General features: G+C 47.4%; 3 protein-coding genes across 7 annotated transcripts in view; 2 read left to right on the forward strand and 1 right to left on the reverse strand.

Moving 5' to 3' along the window:
* cdc42bpab (CDC42 binding protein kinase alpha (DMPK-like) b) overlaps nucleotides 1–2,676 on the forward strand; it is a 68,010-nt gene extending 65,334 nt beyond the window's left edge. For all 3 annotated transcript variants that reach the window (XM_039598776.1, XM_039598777.1, XM_039598774.1), the window contains one exon: nucleotides 1–2,676. In XM_039598776.1, the coding sequence (XP_039454710.1) occupies nucleotides 1–132 (132 nt within the window). In that variant the 3' untranslated portion in view covers nucleotides 133–2,676.
* fzd3a (frizzled class receptor 3a) lies at nucleotides 1,375–21,277 on the reverse strand. 3 transcript variants are annotated; one of them, XM_031740802.2, is made up of 9 exons: nucleotides 21,150–21,277; nucleotides 19,613–20,179; nucleotides 10,477–10,673; nucleotides 9,357–9,819; nucleotides 8,967–9,266; nucleotides 8,080–8,331; nucleotides 5,821–5,969; nucleotides 4,135–4,392; nucleotides 1,375–4,055 (listed from the first exon to the last, which is right to left on the reverse strand). In XM_031740802.2, the coding sequence occupies exons 2-9, from the start codon at nucleotides 19,811–19,813 to the stop codon at nucleotides 3,797–3,799; spliced, it is 2,079 nt and encodes a 692-aa protein (XP_031596662.1). In that variant the 5' UTR covers nucleotides 19,814–20,179; nucleotides 21,150–21,277; the 3' UTR covers nucleotides 1,375–3,796. The 3 variants fall into 3 exon arrangements, with proteins under 3 accessions (XP_031596662.1, XP_039454712.1, XP_031596663.1); XM_039598778.1 differs by lacking the exon at nucleotides 21,150–21,277 and adding an exon at nucleotides 20,810–20,936; XM_031740803.2 differs by lacking the exons at nucleotides 1,375–4,055; nucleotides 4,135–4,392 and adding an exon at nucleotides 4,408–4,607.
* The window catches only part of fbxo16 (F-box protein 16), an 11,457-nt gene continuing 10,268 nt past the window's right edge, over nucleotides 20,882–22,070 (forward strand). The window contains exons 1-2 of the mRNA XM_039598780.1: nucleotides 20,882–21,019; nucleotides 21,711–21,813. The gene's annotated coding sequence lies outside the window, so the exon portion shown is untranslated. The remainder of the gene's footprint in view (nucleotides 21,020–21,710; nucleotides 21,814–22,070) is intronic.

The following is a 22,070-nucleotide window of genomic DNA, read 5'->3' on the forward strand; positions in this document are numbered from 1 at the left end:
GATTCGGACTCCCCGCGCCACTCCACGGCCTCCAACAGCTCCACCTTCAGCAGCCCTCCCAGCCCGGCCTCCCCACACAAGACCAAGTCCCTGTCCTTGGAGAGCACAGAAAGGATGGGCTGGGACACATGAGCCCCCAGCGACCCATCCAACCCCCCTCACCCACCCACCGACCGACCGACCGACCGACAGCACAGGACTCCAAATTCTCCAACTCTTCCTGTTTTGAATATTGTTCCCTCACTGCCCAGAGAACTGCACCTGCTGCCCACCACTCCCTCCCAAAGAACATTTGTCCCACTTTTACCCCCCCACACTGTGTCTCAGCGTTCTTCCACAGTGGGGCTGAAACACTAAGAAAGCAAGGGACAAGCTATCAAATACTATCAGTGGTGTACATGTGGGTGCTGATGGGGTGTGTGTGTGTGTGTGTGTGAGAGAGAGAGAGGGAGAGAAGGTGTGTGTGTGATGTCGGGCAGGTGATGCAGGAACAGGAAGCTCCCATTTTGGCTCTTTTTGGTCAACTTGTCGAGATTCACTGAGAGACTCTTAAAAAGTCACGATGCAATCCAAAAAGAAGATGAAATATTATTGAGAGCAGAAGGTTTGTACATAGGACCCGCCGGGATTCAGGGGGACAGTGTTTTAATTTATTTATCAATCATAGCCCCCCCCCCACCTGCTTTCTCTCTGGGTGCTGCAAAAAAAATTAAAAAAAAGGAATTACTTTTATTTCTTGCTCCTGATACTAAGTGCAGTGACTTTATAATATTTTTAATTTCCACCATCAGCAAAAAGCTCCAACAGCGGCTCCTGTGACATCACACGAATCATTTGGTTCCTCAGAGCGAATGACATCATCAGGGCTGCGTGTCCTCCGTAGATGCCAAAACTCCCGTCACAGTCATGTACATAGGTTCAGAGTAGAGAATAATATATGAGAAGGAAAATACTATAGAGAACTACACGGACGGAAAACTCCGCCTTTATTTTCCCGCTTTTGTTTGGAGTGATTCCAGGTTGTATCGCACTCGAAGCCATTTTAAAACCACTTTTTTGTTTTTACTGATTTATTTTAGATTTGTTTGTTTTCATGTTGTTTCTATGATGTGTGTGTGTGTGTGTGTGTTCATCCCTCCCCTCCACTTGATATGAGTGAAAAAAGAAAAGCTGACATGTGTATCGGCACTGCTGCCTGTACTCTCTCTCACACTCACACACACACACACACACACACACACACACACACACAGGCGGTTGTTGCCTTGTTGTGCTCCTCTGACTGTTGGCGGCGTTTGAACGGTCGCTGAGCTCCGTTTCACCAAATATGGACAAAAGAGGGCGACGCTGCGACTTTGCTCATTCCAACGAATGTTTTAATGACGTACTCGTGAAAATTTGTAAGAGGAGGGATTTAAAAGAAAGAAAAAAAAAAAAAAAAAAAAGCTACAATGAGAATGTAAACAGTGCGAGGAAGTCACACCTGGGCTTGGAGGCGATGGAGTAAATGACCTCAGTGCTGCCTGTTGTTGTGTGAGCTGAACAGGGCGGAGCTCTGAGCCGCCTCCACGGCACTACTTTACTTTCTTTCCTTTGTCAGAGAGGAAAGGCCTTTAAAAAATAGAAGAGGGGGGAAATGGTGTGGCAGCTTCTGGCTGCAGAGCAGGGCATTCACAGCCAAAAACCTGTTACCTCTGTTCATCTGTAAGCAGACTGAAAGGCATTTTGACCCGAGGGACATGGCGGCATGGCATTATCTGTGCAAAGAACCCACAGAGAGGGTTTTAGCCTCGCTCCACACTTCCACTCGTCCTGTTTGTCACAAAGGGAAAACTCTTCAGTGGTCATTCCCCCTGTGGAAACACAGCAAAAAGCTGCAAACAGCTCATTCCAGGTGTTATTATTTTATTTTATTATTTTTTAATTTGAAGAGAGGTTTAGAGCTCCCAGCTGGTTTTATTCCAAATATCTTAGAACTTTTTTTTTTTTTAAGCTAGTTGACTCTCCTTCGTTCCTGCGAAGAGTTTATCTGCAGAACGATATGAGCTGGTGTGTGAGGTGTTAGCCAGGCGGCGTTTTTCATTTTTGGCCAATATTGTGCAGAAAATCTGATCCTAGATGTCCCAGTTCAAAGAGGGAGAAGAGGAAACTCAGGAAACAAATTTTCAGTCAGATGAGCGTAATCGAGGTGCGTTTGATTCATTTGATGGACGGGCAGCAGTGAGTGAGGGAATGTGACCCGGGTGGAGACGGCAGTGAGTGTTGGGCGACAGGTGGCTTCACGGCTGAAGTGCCGCAATTTAAAGAAATGGAAACGCCTTTACATTTCAGTGAGGTCTTATCTCCAGTACCTTCTATATTGTTTTGCTCTTTCATATCATATTCCACTTTGTTTTCTAGGATTGCTTTGTAATAATTTGTACAGTTTTGCATGTTATAGATGTAATCATTTTTGTTTTCGGTTTGTCGTTTTATTCTTTTTGGGACGGTTTGGGTGTTTTACTGAGGATAACCCACTACAGCTGATGTAGATTCTTTTTTTGCACAAAAATATTTAAGGTGTAAGGTCAAAACAAAAATAATGTATGGAAGCGGCTGCCACACTTACGTGGAGAACTCATTATATTAACCCGACTCCGATGTATTTCAATAAAGCGGAGGGCTGTTACAAATACACTCCAGTGTTGCCGTGTGCTCATTTCTCTTCAGGAAACATCAGAAGCTTTTGATTTGTTTGAAACTTTATTAGAAATGACACTTTTTACATCTATGAACATGTTTTGCCTCTCGAGGAAACGTTGCTCTAACAGGACGGAGCAAATCTGTTCAAAGCGAACGTGTTCGGACGGAAAGGGAAGGTAAACTGTGTTCAGCTGTGTTGGTGTTCAGGTGTCCGCACAGCTCCATGAAGCTCACTGATGCTCTGCTTGAGGTTTTTTGCACGTCATTAAATCTGTGCTTCATCACCTCTGTTGGGTTTGTTCTCTTCACAGTCATAAGGCAGGAGTTTGGATTCAGCATTTATATTCTGGATTTCAGCCCTTGGGTTTAAAACAGTAAAGCATAGACTGACATGACTTCCTTGTATCGTTCCATACGTTATTGCACAGGTGCAATAAAACACTCACTAAAATCCAGCTTTTAAAATGAGGCGAGGCTTCTAGAAAGTTCAGCAGACTTAAATCCCTTCGTGTGCAGAATAGCAGGTTCAGATTCAGCAGAGATCTAAAAGCTGTGGATGGATCTGATGACGTTTCATCCTCTCACTGAAACCAGTTGTTTCAGTTCTTCTCCATTTAGGCCGGTTTTCTCCTGATTGGCTGCCCCTCATAAATAGAAGAAAACATGGAACAAGGGTAATGAGTCTCTTTGTAATCTAAGCCCCACCCCCACCCCAAAAACCTCCCAAACACTAAAAACTAGAGGACGGAGCTCCAAATGTCTCGTGTCCATAATCGAAGTCCTTTTATACAAAGTAAGCCGCGTCGTGCGGTCGGTCACATTTGTCTGGCTCAGTCGTTTAGGTCCAACGGTGATGTTGTCGTTCCCTGACTGGGTGGAGTTTAAAAACTGTGCTAAGATCAGTTTGAGTCACACTGGGAGGCTACGTCATAAAGCTGTGAGGATGTTTAAGGCAAAGATTTCTGTCCCGTGCCCTCAGTGCGAGGCCCCCCCTCTGTAATCGGACTCCGTCTTTAAGCTGATGCAGCATTTGTTTCATCGTTATTTCGGCTCTGAGCTCCAAACGTATCAGAGTGGCTGCTCGTCGACACTCTGCTCCTCGGACTCCACCCCTTCAGGCGGTCGCTCCATCCTCCTCCAGGACTCTGTGGATCCCGTTTCCGGGCACTCCGAGAACCGCCGTGGCCCCGCTGCTCAGGTCCCTGATGCTGCTGTGGCGCGACTGGCTCTCGAGCCTCTGGGTGGAGCCGTGCTGCGACAGGCTGTCGAGGTGATTGGTGCTGCAGTGCCTGGACTGTGATTGGTGGTTTAGACGAGGCAGGCTCCCATATGGCAGCCGGTCGTCTGCAGCCCTGAAACTGGAGGCCGTGTATCTAAATGGAGAGGAGCAGAAATGAGCCTCGGCTGTGCGGGTGGGCGGGGTTAATGAAAGACCGCGATGTGGGAACCCACCTGCTGTCTCGCGAGCGGTGCAGGCTGCCGTGGTAGCTGCTCATCTTGGAGCGGGCGCTGCGCACAGAGCCGGCTCGGCTGGTGCTGGCGCTTGGCGGCTCGTCCAGCATGGCCAGGTGGGTGGAAGAGGCGTGGGTGGAGGTCCCTTGCGTGGATGTGCCCCGTGACTTCCTCACAATGGGGGTGTTGGGATCCCTGAGGAGCAGCTGGGTGAAGTCGGGCTCCTGGAGCACTTGTCGGCTATCGTTGACCATCCCGCTGCAGCAGGTGGAGGTGGAGGAGGAGGGGAGGGGATGCAGGAAAAGATGCAGGGTAGAAGGGAGGGAGAGGGGGAAGGTGGAGGGGCAGTGGGTGTGGTAGAAGAGGATTGAGGAATGTGTGGAGCAGGCAATGGGAGAGGGGGTTAATGCTCTGTTTGGAGGGGAAGTGGTGAGTGCAGAGGAGGTGTTCACAAAGCCTCAGAGAGCGCGTCACTGCAGGGACACAAAACTAAAGACTGAAATCAGGATCTATTTGTTCACATTAAGCTCTGCGCTCATCTGCAGGTCCTCACATCAGGCTTAATAAGAAGTGTGTGAGACGGTTGCACACTCTGCATTTATAATATCAGCTGATAACTAAACATTATTTGTTATTTTGGGACCATGTGTGAGGAGCTCCAGAGCGTCGTCAGCTCCTCTGAAAGAGCCGAGCTCCTGTCAGCTGCTGTACACACTTAAAACAAAAGAAATGAAATCCAGGTCTCCTTAAAATAATATTTGAATCAGTATAATGTGGAAACATTTCAGCTGTAAAATGTTTGAACTCTAAATGTGTTTCGGGACGAGAACGCGAGCGCTTGTTTAGTGTCTCCATTGAATACAGATGAAGAAGAGATGGGAAGTCCACGTTTACAGCACTTCATCCAAACTCCAGTCTGCTGTCTGTCTGTACGATATGTTTCCCCAATATTAGCGTCTCTCGCTGTTTAATCTAATTAAATTCTCCTCATATATCATGTCTGGAATAATCAGATCTTATAACACCAAATGATCCTGGTGGAGCACTTTGCTCTCAGGCTGCTGGATTACTCGTGCTTCCGACAGGTTTTAAAAGTAGAATGGGAATCGGAGCCTTCAGCTTTCAGGCCCCTCGTCTGTGGAACCAGCTCCCAGTGTGGTGAAGTTTATATTCAGGGCTGGACCAGCAGATGCTCAGCCTGCTGCGACTCCCCATGTGTTGTCTTCTTGCTCCTGTAGTTGTTTTGTCATCACTGCTACAGATGGCCCCGCCCCTCCCTGAGCGTGGCTCTGCTGAAGGCTCCTTCCTGTTAAAAGGAGTTCTTCCTCCCTACTGTTGCCACCTGCTTGTTCACAAAGACGGTCTCACTGTTGACCATTCGTTTGCTTTGAAGAAGAGTTTGCTGATGTTACTGCCGTGCCCTGTGTCTCATTCAAACTACACTTGGATACTTTTTATTATTATTATTTCATTATTTTTTTTTTTTTATTATTATGCCATCCACAATCAGATGCTGGAACAAGCTCTGAGGTTGAAACTAAACTTTTCATCTAATTATCACCACAGAGAGATGAAGCGCTTTGAGCTGTAAATACTGGGACAAACCTTATGTAAGCTTATATATATTTAGCAAAATCAGTTTGAAGCCTGAGCCACACAGACGCCATCAGAGTGACAAATACGTACTCTTTATGTCTCTTGCCGTGGAAGAAACTGGCCCACTCGAAGCAGGTCTTCTTACTGCCCACCCAGAACACAGAGGGGATTCCTACAATCAGCATCATCAGGTACTTTATGAGGAACAACACCAGGTCGGGGTGACTGGTCTGCTCCACCTGGAACAAACAGAGAAGAGGGTGGAGTTAGTGCAGTGACTCTGCATGACCCCCCCCCCCCGTGCCTTCACAGGTTTCCTCCTGCAGTTCAAACGTGCACGTTAGCTTAGTGACTCTAAATCGGCTCGGGCCTCTTTGAGAGCAAAAGTTTGTAAATAAAATTTATGGTCTTACTGTAACAAAGAAGTACAAAAATATATCATGTATATCAGCATCAGTGTTCAGCAGTGTGGAGCTCATCAGTCAGTCGGTGTATGGAAATATCAGCATGAACGAGCTCATTAAGAGGCCTGCTGACTGAGTGTCTTCATCACTTTCACTTTCCTGTGTGTGTGTGTGTGTGTGTGTGTGTGTGTGTGTGTGTGTGTTCCACTCTACATCATCACTGTTGCTGATCATGAACCTTGCTGAGGGCATAAACAGTGTCATCCATCTCTAACTAATAGCAGACAACCAGCACCCTCCTGTTTCTGTGCAAACACACAACACGCTGCTGCTGTGAAAGGTGGAGGTTTCTGTCTGATGGATGATGTCAAATATACAGCGAGCAATAAAAGGTAAAGTAGCAGTGCAGTTATATCCATGCAGGTGCAGAAACCACTTTTGACTGCACTTCTGCAGCTTTCCTCACACAGTCCAAAGACATGCGTGCTAAGCTAACTGTCTATAGCTGCAGATACTGGCAGCCCTCACAGCGCAGCATCCCAAACTTATAATAAGGCATGTTGTTTGTCAGCGTGTAAACGGGAGATTTCCTCAGTCACAGTTAAAACAAGGTCATTTATTTCCAGCTGAAGTTGAGGAAAGTGCACAGAGGCCCACTCTGTTCGCCATCAGAGTGCTGCTTCCTGCCGTCTCTCCTCCTGCTCCTCGTCCACACAGATGTCGTCATGATGGCCTCGTTATAAGCGGACCGGGCGGAGAGCCTCGAGGCTCAGGATCCACAGAAGAACTCATTACCGCACAGAGATAAGAGACTCGATGCATGACTGCAGGCAGCATCCTCATTACAGGCTGTATGACCACACAGCTGTCCAGCCATGTAAGCTCACGGAGCATCTCTCAGGAGCTCTACACAGAGCGCTCGGCCTCAGGGAGAACTCTCTAGGTATAAATATAGTTCAGCACTTTGAGTCGAAGCTTTCTGCTGATGCACGCGTGTGTGTGTTCACACATACAGCACGTGCGTGTGTGAACACATACAGCGCGTGTGTGTGTGTGAACACATACAGCACGTGTGTGTGTGAACACATACAGCGCGTGTACGCCTACTGAAAAATCTTTACACCTTGCAGCATCTCTGTAGTGAGTGATGAGTGTAGTGAGATACTGTGGTGAGTCACACACACACACACACACACACACACAGGACAGATTAAAAGCACAACTTTGCATCACAAACATCTCATCTGCGTCCTGGACACGCAGCTCTTCCCGTGGCTAACGGCATCATAAGGCTGAGCTCTATCTGACACTGGGAGGTAAAAGTATCACATGCAAACATCCAAACCTGAGAGTTAATACTTCTATTCCACCAGTACCGCAGCCAGAAACACAGTCTGCCTCTGCAACACTCTGAGAGCGTCTGTGCAGAGGCAGGAGGCGATCCCTGCTGAAAGGAACAGAGAACGAGAGACGTCTGAATTATTAACGGCTCTATGGGAGGAGCTCCGGTGTGCGTGCTGATGCTGGAGGCTAACGCAGCTCTGTGAAGCATCGCAGCTGATATAAGAGTACCTAAGAATTAATCATCATCTCCATCCTTTCTGTTATTTATTTGGAGATTATGTATCAGAATTTCAGGAGCAGGACGCCTCCACACACGCTCCTTCCGGCTGTCATCTGTATAGGTTCCCTCAGTTCTGCAAGCTGTTCATTCTCGTTTACGTGCCCCTCCCTCCCTCCTTGTTCTCTATTCTTTAACTTCTTCGCTTCTATTTAGTACACGGGGATCTGCCAGGCCCGGGAGCCGTCGCCAGTCCCCTTCGAGGCCTTCCCCAAACCGCAGCTCAGTTCATGTCCAAGACTTTCACCTTTACCTACTAAAACGCTGTCAAACCTAAAATGAGGACGTGGGCCCAGCTAGAGAATTACTTGTTTTTACGTTTACCTGGTAGGGACACGGGATGTGGTAGTCTCTGCATTTCTCCTGGACCCAGGTGGTCTCCCAGACAGCCCTGTAGCTGCTCTCATAAAGGTAGCAGGCCAGAACGGTCAGCAGTGGAACCAGGTAGAGCACGGAGAACACACCGATACGAATCATGAACTTCACCAGCTTTTCCTGGTTTTCCTTCTCCAGCGGGATCTCCATGCGGACTCTGTTAAGAGCAGCAATACCTGCCAGCAGCAGGACCACGCCCACCTGGAGACACAGACGTGATGTCACACTGACGGTCTGATCAATGATTCAATAAATGAAGAAAAAAAACTTTCATTTTATTCAATTTGCAACACAAACGGATAAATCTGTGCAGAGCGAGGCAGCAGCTGCTCTCGTTTGCAGTTCTTACAAAAACCATTTCTCACACACACACACACACACACACACACACACACACACACACACACACACACACACACACACACACACACACACACATATCTCTAAAGATGCTGCCTCTGTGGTAGTGTGTGCTGCTCACTGAAACACACAAACCCTCAGTAATCCTGACTGACAGCATTATTATTTTCAGCGCCATCAGCCGAGCACCTCACTGCCCTCGAAATCTCTGGACCGGACAGCCAGACACACACACACACACACACACACACACACACACACACACACACACACACACACAGAGGAATGAAAACAAAGGTAAACAGAACAAAAACATGCATTTTGTAAATTATGAATCTGACGCATTCGGGTTTTACTCAGACTTGAACGTCTTTCTCGTCCCGGCAGTTTTGCAAACGGGCTCGGCGCACAGACACAGCGAGCTAAGGACAGAGACAAAAAGACGTTACAAGACTTTCTGCCAGGCTCTTCCTCACCACTACATCCAGTCCCAGCGGGGCCAGCAGGAACCAGCGCAGGGCTGTTAAGTTGTAGAGCCCGACGAAGCAAACGCCACTGATGCCGTCTCCCTCGATCTTGTTCATGGCGAGCAGAGTCACCGTGAGGACGCCGGGGATGCCCCAGGCACAGGCGTGGAACAGGAGGGCCTTCTTCTCTATAGCCTCACTTCCCCACTTAGGAACAGCAGCTAGGAACCAGGTAATGGTTAAAATGACCCACCACACGCTGCCAGCCATGGTGAAGAAGTACAGCACCATGAAGAGAAGAGTGCAGGCCTGCCAAAGAACAGAAAAACACACAGTCTGCATCGATCTGTACGTATGGAAGGAGGAGAAAACCGGGACGGTTCAAGCTCGACGACAGACCTTATTATGGGAGCCTTGAGTCACGGTCGAAGCCCTAAACCTCCCAGGACTAGCTGCATTACAGGAAACTTTGTCCTCCAACAGGAACCCCAGGAAGAACACCAGGGACACCATCATGTAGCACACGGCGTAAAATATAATCGGGCGCTCCGGGTAGCGGAATCGCGACACGTCGATGAGGAACGTCAGGAAGGTGAAGAGCGTGGCAGAGAGGCAGACGATGGACACGACTCCGATGAAGTAGCGGGCGAATGTCAGCTCTTCACGTGTGAAGTACATGTTGGGACACGGAGGAGAGCAGTCTCGCACCCCCATGAAGGAATAGCCGAGCTCGGGGCTGATCTTGAGCTCGCGGGGACACCAGAAGCCGTAGTCCCTCTGGACCGCGATGGGAGACTCGGTCGTGTCCGAGCTGGACAGGAGGTCCACGGGGCGGGGGTAGGGCTCGTCGCAGTCTGGGAACCTGAGAGCAGACGAGAGGCGGTGACCTCGTTTCAGGTGTTAAGCCTTTAACAACAGACTACACACGACGCCAGCGTTGTAGAGCACACTGTCATAAGAATTCATCAAAAACATTTTATACCTTCCAGGCACCTGGTCGTCCTACAGGTGCAGAGTAAAGCACAAGTTTAGTTTGCAGAGACTTGAAACTGAGACAGGTTCACATTCAAGTCTTTTTTCTTCTTAGTTACTTTATCAGCGAGTATGATCCAGACGGATATACACAAGCTAATGACAAACAAGCTAAATGACCCTGCTTACTGTCACTCCTGTATATGTTTCCATATATTCAGTTTTATGATGCCCCCTAGACTTTGAGACGTGCACTCCTTCCCTTTAACGTGTCCGTTTCATGTCTCCCACAGCTTTTCCTAAAAAGTCAGAGCCCACTAACATGTATGCGTCACTTTCAACACACAGTCTGAAAAGCTTCAAAGGTGAGCGCAGTTTGGGAGCAACAAGTGGCAAACGCCGACTCTACCATCAGATCAGTCACAAAACGTTATTCAAATGTTACCAAAGTTAACTTTATAATAAAAATAAATTATTTTAAGGATGTTTGCTGGTCTCGTTCCTCCCTCCAGCAGGGATGTAAAGAGACTGCCGCTGCTGCACCAACCTGTTGCAGTCCATCTCCTCTGGCCAGCTGACACCAAACATGTCCATCAGCTTGTAGCAGTCGCTCTTGGCCTGCAGACAGAGGCGGCGACACGGCAGCGTGATCCGACCGTACTCGGTACAAACTGGGGCGTAGAGCGCACACAGGAACATCCTGAGCTCCGGGGAGCACTGCAGGTTCACCATGGGATGGAAAGGCTGCAGGTGGAGACAGAAAGAAGAAACACGACAGTGGAGCGTGAGCATTACTCCACCTTCAGAACGTGAGCCACAGAGGACACAAAGACACCAGCCGAGCATGTCCACTGACATTTGCTAGCGATGAGTCCATAAAAACAACTCCGGCCCCTTTCCTAATAATCCCTCCACCCCAATCATTTTTCTGCTCCTCTTTATTCATCCCACAATCTCCAGACAGGAGGAGCACACACACACACACACAGGGCCTTTGTGTTGCAGGGAGGACCACGCTGTGACTGACTGACACACTGGGGCAGCATGCTTACACAAACACAAGGAAGTGTATTATCTCCACGTTCACACACCCACAGACCGACACAATAATGCTCTCACACACATGAACTGTGCCAACAGACAGTGTGGATGCAGGAAGCATCCGTGGGTCCTGCTGCTAATATGCAAATAGTCAGAAGACACAGTTTCCATGCATGTGTGTGAGTACAGCCAAACACACTGCTGTGTGTGTGTGTTACAGAAGGAGCCACACCCAAGTCAATCTCACACACACACTCGCTGCCCTTCCCCAGATTTTAAAGACAGTTGTGTGTGACAGACAGGAACAGGCGGGGGGGGGGGGGGGTTATTAGAGAAATGGATGTAGATGTGCGTGTGCGTGAGTGTGTGTGTGTGCGTGTCTACCAATCAGAATCTTGTTGGCATTACAAATGTAACAGATTTCAGTCACATTTTAGAAAATCAAAGCGTGCGTGCACAAAACCGATCATTTAGACTCGACAGCTGTGTGTCGGCGTGCTCACCGTCCTCTGTCCTTCACTGATTAGCAAACACTCAGCAATAAAAATGCAACATGTTCAAATCCGGCTGTTTGGGGATAAACCTTTCAGAGAAGCAATGATGACGCAGGAATTTCTGTTTGTCACCTTAACTGCAATCAGATTTAAACACTGTTCCCACCGTATGTCTGCAACACGGCGCCGTCTCCTGACAGCATGTTCGCCTGCCACACACATGTGACGTGCTTCTGTAAAAGGATTAGAGTGGGTGTTCGGCTTGGCCCTTACAGCACAAAGCACCCACGTCCGTGCAGCTTTTGTCAGCGCCTTGTTCATATCGCTCCTCCTGGCGTTGATGGCTTTGCGCTGCGAGGGATCAGCGATAGACGGCACGATGACACAGATTTATGATCGAGTCGTAGCTCAGCACAGTATTCATACGCTCTCTGAGAGAATCGCCTGTCGTGTCTAAGCTCAACCATCCAGCCAACGGTGTAGTTTCTGTACAAATGGAGTCATCACGTTTCACGAGCTCCACCGTGTAATGACACGAGCACTCGTGGCACGCTATGAGCCAGCGTGAAAACAAGTGCTTCAAACGTGACCCGCCTTAAAACCGATCCGTTACTGCAGATTCATGATACGACCATGAATGGTCCTCAGAGTTCTCACAGATCATCACTGACATGTAGAAACCTTTTGCCCCTGTGTGCACCAAAGCTTGGGCCTGTGTGGCCGGTTACCTCGCACAGTGTAGCACAGCTGCCACAACAATTACTTTTAGTTTCGGCTCCAGCGCTTCCTGACGATCGTGTTACAGCTACAGTCAGGTACAAGAGGGAGGCTGGCTATTCTCTGGAGGAAAAACACAGAAAATCCTGAATGTAGCCACGAGAGGGAAACGGGCGCTACTGTTGTGATCGGCCCTCCTGTGACTCGCGTTGCGTGCTGCTGCCAGCGAGCAGCCCTGTGACATCTATTACTTCATCAGCGATGCCCTGTAAACACAGCTCAACCACTCAAACATGATCTAATGCAGCGCAACTGAGTTTGCATCTTCGCTCTTTCTCTCCCGTTTGATTCCTGTGGGCTAACGCTACGCTCCATAGAACACAATGTTCCACACAGGACGGCGCTACAAAGGGAGACGCCAAGGGCCAAAGCCGAATCACTATAAAGGCTACCAGATCTACTAAAGAAAAAACACATTCATCTCTCTTCCTATCATCTCGCCATTTTTCTATTTTTGTACCCTTCCATCCTCTTCACCCCTCCTGCTCTTTTAACCCTCCCGCAACTCCTCGCGTGTCCATTTAGCCTCTTTATGACAGTCGACCCATCATGTGTGGTGGCTGTAGCTCAGGTGGCAGAACAGGTCAGGTCGGTGGTTCGATCCCAGGCTGCCTCCTGGCTGCATGCCAAATATCCTTGGGCAAGATACTAACCCCATGTTTGCCTACTGGTGGTGGTCAGAGGGCCCGGTGGCGCCAGTGTCCGGCAGCCTCGCCTCTGTCAGTGCGCCCCAGGGCAGCTGTGGCTACAATGTAGCTGCCATCACCAGTGTGTGAATGTGTGGATGACTGAATGTAGTGTAAAGCGCTTTGGGGTCCTTAGGGACTAAAGTAAAGCGCTATACAAATGCAGGCCATTTCATGTGAGAGAGCAGGACTGAGCCAGTGGATGGTACATGTGGCCGGTCACAGCTCTGCCCACACAATCAGCAGCATCACGAGCTCTGCAGAGCTCTTACACTCTCCACAGGGTTTAGTGTTAATGGCCACAGCAGAAACAGCTGGTGAACCATCGGCCAGAGGCTCGTCGTGCCGCTTTCCTCCCCAGAGTCAGCGATGTAAGGAGAATCGAGCATGTAATACCCAACCCTGTGGATGCTGAAAGCCTGGAGGGGCGGCGGTATGCTAATGTGACTTCAGCTTCGATCCTGCTGCTGCAGTCATTATGGATTCATGGCAGTTTGTTGTGGGATTTTTGGTCTCTGAAAATGTGGAATAATGTGTCCTTCTAGAAACACACAGAGGAGACGTGTCAGCCAGTCGCCGAAAAATGGTGCATTCTGGGAGTCCAAAAAAGGCCGACAAACAGCCAACGAGGGGATAAATGCAGATATAACAGGCTGATCTGCTGCACAGTTTACGACTCAGGCAAAACATTATTAGTTAGAATCAAATGCATTTATTGAAAAACAACCTTGTTGTGAGTAATTCTAATAGTGCTGCAGTAACCCTGAAAACTCGTTCAACGAGATCTGTGACTCGTTTGCAGTCAAATACAAACAAAGAAGGAAAAAAGTGACACAAAGACGACCGAGAGTGTGGAGACGTCCGATACGACTGAGCCAGCTTTGTCCAACATAAGGATGCAAGAAATGATCACGTGTTTCCTAAATTATTAAAAAAACAAAAACTCTTTTGGCTCTCCAAAACACTCATGAGTCAGCATGATGATCAGTCAACAGGACCAATACCGTCTCATACTCGGCTCGTACGGTGCATCTGTGACAGCGAGGCAGGCACAGCTTCTGTGAGTGTCACTGACTGATGGCGTCCCGCAGCTGTCAACAACGCTGAAGCAGAGACCTGGACGCTGTCCTGCAGCTGCACTTTCCCACACTGTGCTAATCGCAGTGTGAGGTAAAGAGTTCGAGCCTGTGGAGTTTCAGGTGGTGTTTCCAGTCTTTCTGGTGATTAAGAGCAGACACACTTCTACAGCAGCAGTCGACCTGGTTGTTCTGACATATAAAAGGCTCCTGTGACTGGGACCCACTGCTTTCACAGTAATTAACCAAATCTCACATTAAACTGAAGAACAGGAGCAACATCTGTAAGAATCGTCCTTCCTGGGACGATGTAGTGAGGTGCATTACTTATCATGTGGCTTTGCATATTTCTGCATATTTCTGTGCTAAACCTCTAATCTTAAACACAGCAGCCTTTGGAGAACGGGGAAAACCAGCCGTGACCTCAGTTTCACCTCTGCAGTATGGACACTATCCAGCATGTTCTGAATCAGATCAAGATGCAAGTTATCTAAGATTAATATATTAATTATGAATACAGCCTAGTATTCCTAATGCTAAAGCAGTGGGTTTCCATTAAAGGCTGAGATGGTGTGACTGATGAATCGCTGACAGTGAAGCCCACTGTGGACGACTGGTTCTTGTTGATTTGCCCTTTAAAAAAATATCTCCTAGTCACCTCTCTTCCCATCTCCCCCCCTTATCCTCCCTCTTTATCCCCCTTTCTCCTCTGCTGCCATTCCAATTCCCCAAATTTCAAAGCTCAGTGCCATGGTGACGAGTGATGCATCACCAGAGTGGAGGTGGAGGAGAAGGAGGAGGACGAAGAGGGAGGAGAGCGGGGTTCGAGGAGGTCAGGGTGCAGGGCGGAGGGGACCACCTCCCGCGAGGCGAGAAAGCCTCTGCTCCTTTTGTTAACGGCACAATTGGGACCGTTTCCTGGGCAACGGGCGAGCCCTGTGTAGGGGGAGGGGGAGGACAAAAGAGGTGGGGGAGGAGGGTGAGAGACCGGGTGAGCAAGAGAGGACGGATGGGCAGACCGAGTCGTTCACTCCTAAGACAGTGTTTGAGAACACGCACGCACACACACACGCACGCACGCACGCACGCACAGTGAGAGGCTGCTGTGCTTCTTATTCACTCCCCTGCCAATAAACACGGTGTTGGACATTAAATAAAACAAGAGGCTCTTTTATAGGCCAGGTCACGCTGGGTAGGGTTTATCAGACCATGTTGTGTGTGTGTGTGTGATCAGCTGGGATACATCTTTACTAACATAATAAGCCTGTTAAAACGTGCCAGAGTGCACAAAAAAGTACTCTGTTTAACACACACACACACACACACACCTTAGCTCTCCTTTACACATCCATTCAGGCAGAGCGGGGTGGAGTATCTGGGTTATTCTTCAGAGTCTGTAACACGACACAGTTTATCTGGACTTGTTGTAAACCTGAGACAACAGGCTGATCTAAGGAGGAGGAAATGAGTGAGTCTGAGCAGATTAAGAGCCGGCCGCTGATTATTCTTTGTGTAGCTCTGGACCCTTCATTCGACAAGCAATAACCCAAAAGTTATGACAAAACAAAGGTTATGATAACCTAGAAAAAGCCCAGGAATCTTGCCTGTATCTCTCATTTCTACTATAGTGACTACATTTCCCCCAACGCAGTGACTCCTAATCTTGATGCTGGCTTTGGAGTCACGTAAACAAGCCCAGTTATCAATCTAATGCAATTAACATCTTCAGTGGGCCCTGACCGTTGCGTGGTCCATCTGGCCTTGCGGTGACAGTCACATGACTCCGACCATTGTGAAAGCCACTGCCATGTCTCCATCCCTTATCTGCTTGAAAGCTTCTGCTAAATATAAAAGAAACCCACCAAAAGGAGCTGGATTTACCATAAACTGATATTTCACTGTTATACAATATCTGCCAGACTTCCCCAAGAAAATCTGGGCGCTCATTTTACCATTTGTTCATCTTATTTTGACACTCTTTGGTGTTGTTGAGGAAGTCGTCAGTATCATTCAGCTCCTTCTCTCTAGAGAAAATCTTCTCCTGAAGTAACACAAGTTTGAGCCTGAAGCTCGTGTTGGTAGTTCCTCCAACCAGACTCTGCAGCAGGTTGCAGCTACTGTTGCCAGCTGCTGTACAAGACAGTGGAGCGGACGCCATTTTCAGAGGAGAAACTTCTAGAGCATTAAAAACGATGCATAGATGCAGAAGAGCAGGATTATAAACGACCTTAATTAAAGAAAAGTAATATGATCCCCACCGAGCGGTGAACCACACGCCATCTGCTCTGCAGGCCGAGGACAGTTCATAGCAGCGTAATTGATTTCCTGTGATGGGCCCACACTGGTTCATATTCATCAGTGTGCAGCTATCTCTAAATGAGGGGATTTTGGCCCAGTCCTTTCTCTCTTTTTGTGGTGCCAGTCAAATCCGCCACGCTCTCGGTTATGCGACTGTGGCACAGTATCATTGTGACACAGAAATAGCCGATTCCCGAGCCCGAGGCCACCGTCCCACTTCAGCTGTGAGGTCATATGGCGGTCAGCGGTGACGGATCGAGTGAGAATGAACACGGGAACATTAAAATCCATTTTAAGAAACTGGGTGGTTTGTGTGACATTCTGTTCACAGCTGTAGAAAATAAAATAAAAAATGTGCATGTGTGAGCGCAAAACAAAATTCTGTCTGTGAAAAGGTTCGTATGAAAGCTCTGCAAAGACCTTCTGACACACCAAAGAAACTACAGTCATTAAAGTGCATTTTCACAATTTGTCTCTATCGGTTTGGAGCTTATGAGATTGTGACAAATTGTCCTACTTTCCTAAAACAGTAAAATCTTGAACAAAAAAATACTTAAAAAGCAAGACATGAAAAGGGAATCCACAAAGACTCTTCAGGGGGTTTGAACAAAAACTGTAAGAACGGCAGGCGTTGGTTCTCATCCAACTCCCAGTTTCTCCACGGTGCGAGGCATTCATCATCCTTATCACGCCTATTCAGCGGACCTAATTCCCTTTAAAATCAACTGTCAATTCTCATTTGGCTGCCCTCGACGTCTCACAGGCTTTGAATTCTCCCATGAGCTGGATCTGGGGCCAGTTATCTGGAAAACAAGAGCCAAGACTGGGCTCCGTGGTTTTGGAACCTGTTGGGTTTCCGTGTGTTTTCCAATCCCAAACAAGCACTAAAAGAGACTTAATTGTGAATCCATGACCAATCAAAGTGAACACCGTCTAAACCAGAAGCGCCTCTCTCTCTTCACTGCAACACACACACCCACTGATTAGGCGTAAAAAGCTAACCTGGCCTCAAACAACATGAAGCTGGTAACATTTATTCAGTCAGAGAAATGAATACGTGAATAATGACCTTCAAAAATCTCCCTCGAAATATCCTGGAAAGCACCGCTGCACAGCGAGAAAGGTGCTGGTACGAGCGCGAAGTCATGGGATCGCTTACATTGTTCCAAACATGAGGCCGAATGTGACCACAGCTGTGACGCTACGTGCTCCAGCCGGCCAGGGCCTGTTAAAGTTACATAACCTCCATTCTCGTGGTACGCTGCTCCTCCCACCCTCCATCTCTCCTCAGCACCGTGAACCGGAGCGGGCACAGATGGTCGGCAGAGTGCTGCGCGTCCGCTACGCCGGGCAGAGTGGGGCCGGGCGAGGGCGAAGGGTTAAAGTGACGCAGAGATGCTGGGAATCGCTAAACTAAACACAGACAGGCAGAGAGCTGAGCCAACAGAGCAGTTTGGCCCGTAATTACTTGATAGACAGAACTTGACGAGGGATCGGCCTACATAAAGGACGGGATTAACTTAACGAAGCGATGCATCTGCTCAGTGCTCCATCTTTTAGCAGCCGTGACAACAGTGAGATGCTGTGGATGGTCAGTCTGTGGATTATCCACGAGGCTGAAATCACAACCCAAAAACAATGAAACTGTTTTCTTAAAGCCTGACTTGGTTGACTAACTGCTCAAAAGCCTGTTATATAAAATAGCTGTGGTGCGCAGCAGCTGATGTGTCTACATGTTGTGGTAAATCGCTCTCGTCTGTCAACAGCCCAGATGTGCGGTTCAAAACCATTTCAGGACACCACGCCCTGTTAAATCGCTGGCGTTTTAATAATGCTCTGTTCTCATGGCCCAAAGGGACAAATACTAAACCTTCATTGTCTGCTTAATGTTTTGGTAATATGCTCCCAGCCTCAGCAGCTAGATGGGCCAAACTTAAGTAGGCTGGCACCCTCTCTCAGCAAATACACAGCTGATCATGCTGACACCTATCTAAGCTGCTCGTGTCCACGGGAGCAGAAAGTGTGCCACCCACACCGAATCACTCATTTCACATATATAACGTACATATGAATCTGCTGCTGCTCTCAAAACGTTGTGTCAAAACGCAGAGAACGCTGAGAGAACAAATCCATGAGAACAAGAACACAAACGTTCAAATCAGTCAGCACTTTAACCCAACAGCTCCCATGTGACGTAGGACTGCGCAGGTACGAGTACAGGTGAATACACAGTGAATTTACAGCAAGCATCACCTGTGGCTCACTACATCCAGGCAGCTCTATTAGCTAAAAATCTGAAGCGTCTCAGTGATCCAGGTCATCGCAGTCTCGGAAAGAATCTGGGAATCTCCACCGTCAGCTCTGAGAACTGAAGAAGCTTCTCAGATGAGGGACTATTTCATGCTGTTGGCTACTTGGGCTGATTGATCTGATTCATCCAACAATAACTGGAGCTCATATATGAAATGTGCGATCCTCCAGGTTACTCCTTCATATACTCTGTGAAGCAGTTATCACAGCTCTGTTTAGTTTGGAGTCAGATTAGAACAGCTGCAACTGGCCGGCAGATTTGATTAAAATGATAATACAATAAACTTTAAATATAACACTGTTCATGTACTGTAACATACTATTTCACATGCAGTATAAATCTAATTATTGCTTTTTTGTGCAAACTCTGGAAGGGATTTGAGACTTTTTAACTCGCAGCTTTATTCACTACTGTTACACTGTCAACTACAAAATGTTTTTAAGCTTATAAACATTTTTAAATGTGTATTTCAAAATGTAAACTCATTTTAAATGTTGAAAAAAATGTTTGTTTGAAGCTCTATTAAAGGCATTTGTGTCTCAAATCCAAAGTTAGCGTAACCAACACACTCTGTGGCAGCGTGACTTCATTCATTTAAAAAAAACAATATAAACTGTGTTAAAAAACATATATATTTCTTTTTTGTACAGTTTTTACATATTGCATAATATATATTCAATTATGGGGGTCAGTTAATCCTTTATTTTAATTTAATAGCTTCTGTGTTGTGTGAGTGTGACTGGTGTTTTTGGGGGAGGGGCAAATTTTATATTAATTTTTTTTATTTTTTAAATTATACATTTATTAAAATACAGTGAAGAGCAATTTTTTTTTTTATGAATCGCATGAATTTTGCTGCTGTCAGAGTTTGAGCATCATAACAGGAAAACTGTCATTCCTTTTGTTTATATACATTTATGTGTGTGTGTGTGTGTGTGTGTGTGTGTGTACAGATAGATAGTTTGTCTTTCTCAGATCACATGGCAGCAGTGTACCGTACCTCCATGGCGAGAGCAGCGGTTTGCTGGTCATAGTGGTTGAGGACGTTGGGCATGAAGGTGGAGTTGTAGGGCAGCCCCTGACACATGCGCAGGGTGATGGGCTCACAGGTGAACAGACTGTGGCTCCCGGCCACAGCATCCATGGGGACGGCAACACACACGGTCAGCATGGACACGGAAAGCACCCACAGGAGATCCATGATCCGTACAGGAGAAAAGAAGCAAGACCCAGGAGATGACGGCTCACGGAGAGGGCTCGAGCCCTGTCAGCATCGTGGTCTTTTAACCAGGAAGTGGGAAAAATTACCAGACTTAAGGACCAGCTGTTTGTCCTTTCCTCCTCGTTAGATCACAGAGAAACACCATGGGGTGGGCAGCGAAATCCAACAAGGCCAAGCTGGCTGCATCCATCACCATGACTACACTGAGTCACAGGGCCTCCATCACCTAAGTGATGCTGTGGTCCTTTAAGATGCTGAAAACACTCCTTCGTCTCCGGCCTTCACGGACCACGATGATGCTGGTGGAAATACGAGCGACGACCCCCTGTGGAAATGATGCTCTGTCTGCAATCAGAAGAATACAGTACAGCACCTTGTAAATGTAAATGGTTAGACATTAGTGGTCCATTAATTACAACATTTTGAAAGTGCAAACCAAAACAAGACCTTTTAACTGAAAAAATGGACTAATTGTAAGCGGAGCAGCACACAAACGGCTGTTTGAAGAGGCTGTGTGACTGCTTTTCACTAACTATGGTTCTGCCTATCAATGACAACATTAAATGCATCATTAAACAGCCATAGATCATTAAAAACCCAGCAAAATAAGCAAATGAGCAGTATTTAAAGGGCAAGTCTGAAGAGATTTACCTGCAGTACTTATGTAGTAATAATAGTGGTAATAGTATTAGCTGTGGGAGTAGACACCACCGACCATTATTAATATTATTATTTTTACACAGTTATCTTGACTAATCACAGCTCAGAAACTGTTTAAGTCATGTATTAAAGTTATTTGTTATTTATAGAGCACATTTTTGCTAAAGCATTTTTTCCATGCTACAGCACACACCCTCCCCAGCCCCGCACAACACGTCAAACACGGTCTCTGCTCCGTCGCACCTGCCGGTGTCTAACCCAGGCTGCATTTCAACTTTCATTATTAACGCGACACAAGCGCGTCCATTAGCCTACCTGTGCGTCAGCGCTAACGGGCTCCTCCTATAGCTCCTCACCGGGACTCAGACATTAATTGCTGCTCATACATGGGAGTGTAGCTACCGAGCGTTACACGGAGGCTCGTCGCGGTTGTGTTTTCCCGCTGTAACCGACCCGCAGCAGTAAAAACGAGCGACCTGAACCGAGAGAAGCGTGAAAGCGGCGCGGCGCAGACAAAAGATGACGGTTAGTTCATCCTGACTCACGGTAACCGCTCCGCACCGGTGCATTCAGTCACCGCACCGAGCCGGGCGGCAGCGGAGGTGGTGCTCTATGAGTAACACCTCCACACCGGCTGAATTTAACGCAACTTTACCTGAAGGCTGTCCGCAAAATTCGGGGAGTAAGCGGGGTCTTCGCCGCTCCTCGAGTTGGTAACAATGACTGAATGTCCCTCCACCAGCACCCTCCTCTCCCCCTCCTGTCCTCTTCCTCCGTCCTCCTCCCCCCCTCCCTCTACACAGAGCGACAAGTGCGCGAGACTTTTTTAACGGCTTCCGCTACGGACTATCAAATTAAAGGCCTCTTTATCAAACGCTCGACTTCGTGGAAGCCAAAATACGACTAGTTACGTTTAGTCGAGCTGAATACATATGAAAGGAGCGATACGCTGTTTGCCACCTTAGTCGCGGATGTTGGCCCAATTTATTGCAACATACAAAAATATAAAAACATTTTTTTTAGTTTAACAATAAATGTTAAAAGTGTTGAATAATTGTGCTTAAATGATTTACATTTGATATGACCACCTTTATTCTTCAACTCAGTCTGAACTTGTAATTTCTTTAAATATCTTCAGGAATAGTTCTCAGGCTTCTTGAAGGACATTCAAAGCTCTTCTTTAGATGTTTCTGCCTTTTGTTCTGTTCTCTGTTAGGATGATCCCGCTCTGCTTCAGCAGTGTTGAGGTCCGGGCTCTGGGGAGGCCAATCCATGATGGTGTTCACTGATGGTATTCCACTGTGTGCTTTTCTATCCAGGTATGTTTTTACTGTATAGGCAGTGTGTTTGGGATCACTGCCTTGCTGAAAAATAAAGAAATCGAATGAGATGCTTTCCACCTGGGACTGCACGGTGGATGAAAACTTGACGGTGCTTTTCTGTGTTCATAATTCCATCAGTTTTGACAAGATCTCCAACAGCAGTATCTGAAAAGCAATCCCAAACCACGTCAGAGCCTCCACTGTGTTTCAAACATGGTTGTAGAGACTTCTTCTTGTACCTCTTTCCTGATGAC

The sequence above is a fragment of the Oreochromis aureus genome, linkage group 15, assembly GCF_013358895.1.
Source record: "Oreochromis aureus strain Israel breed Guangdong linkage group 15, ZZ_aureus, whole genome shotgun sequence".
Lineage (NCBI taxonomy): Eukaryota > Metazoa > Chordata > Actinopteri > Cichliformes > Cichlidae > Oreochromis > Oreochromis aureus.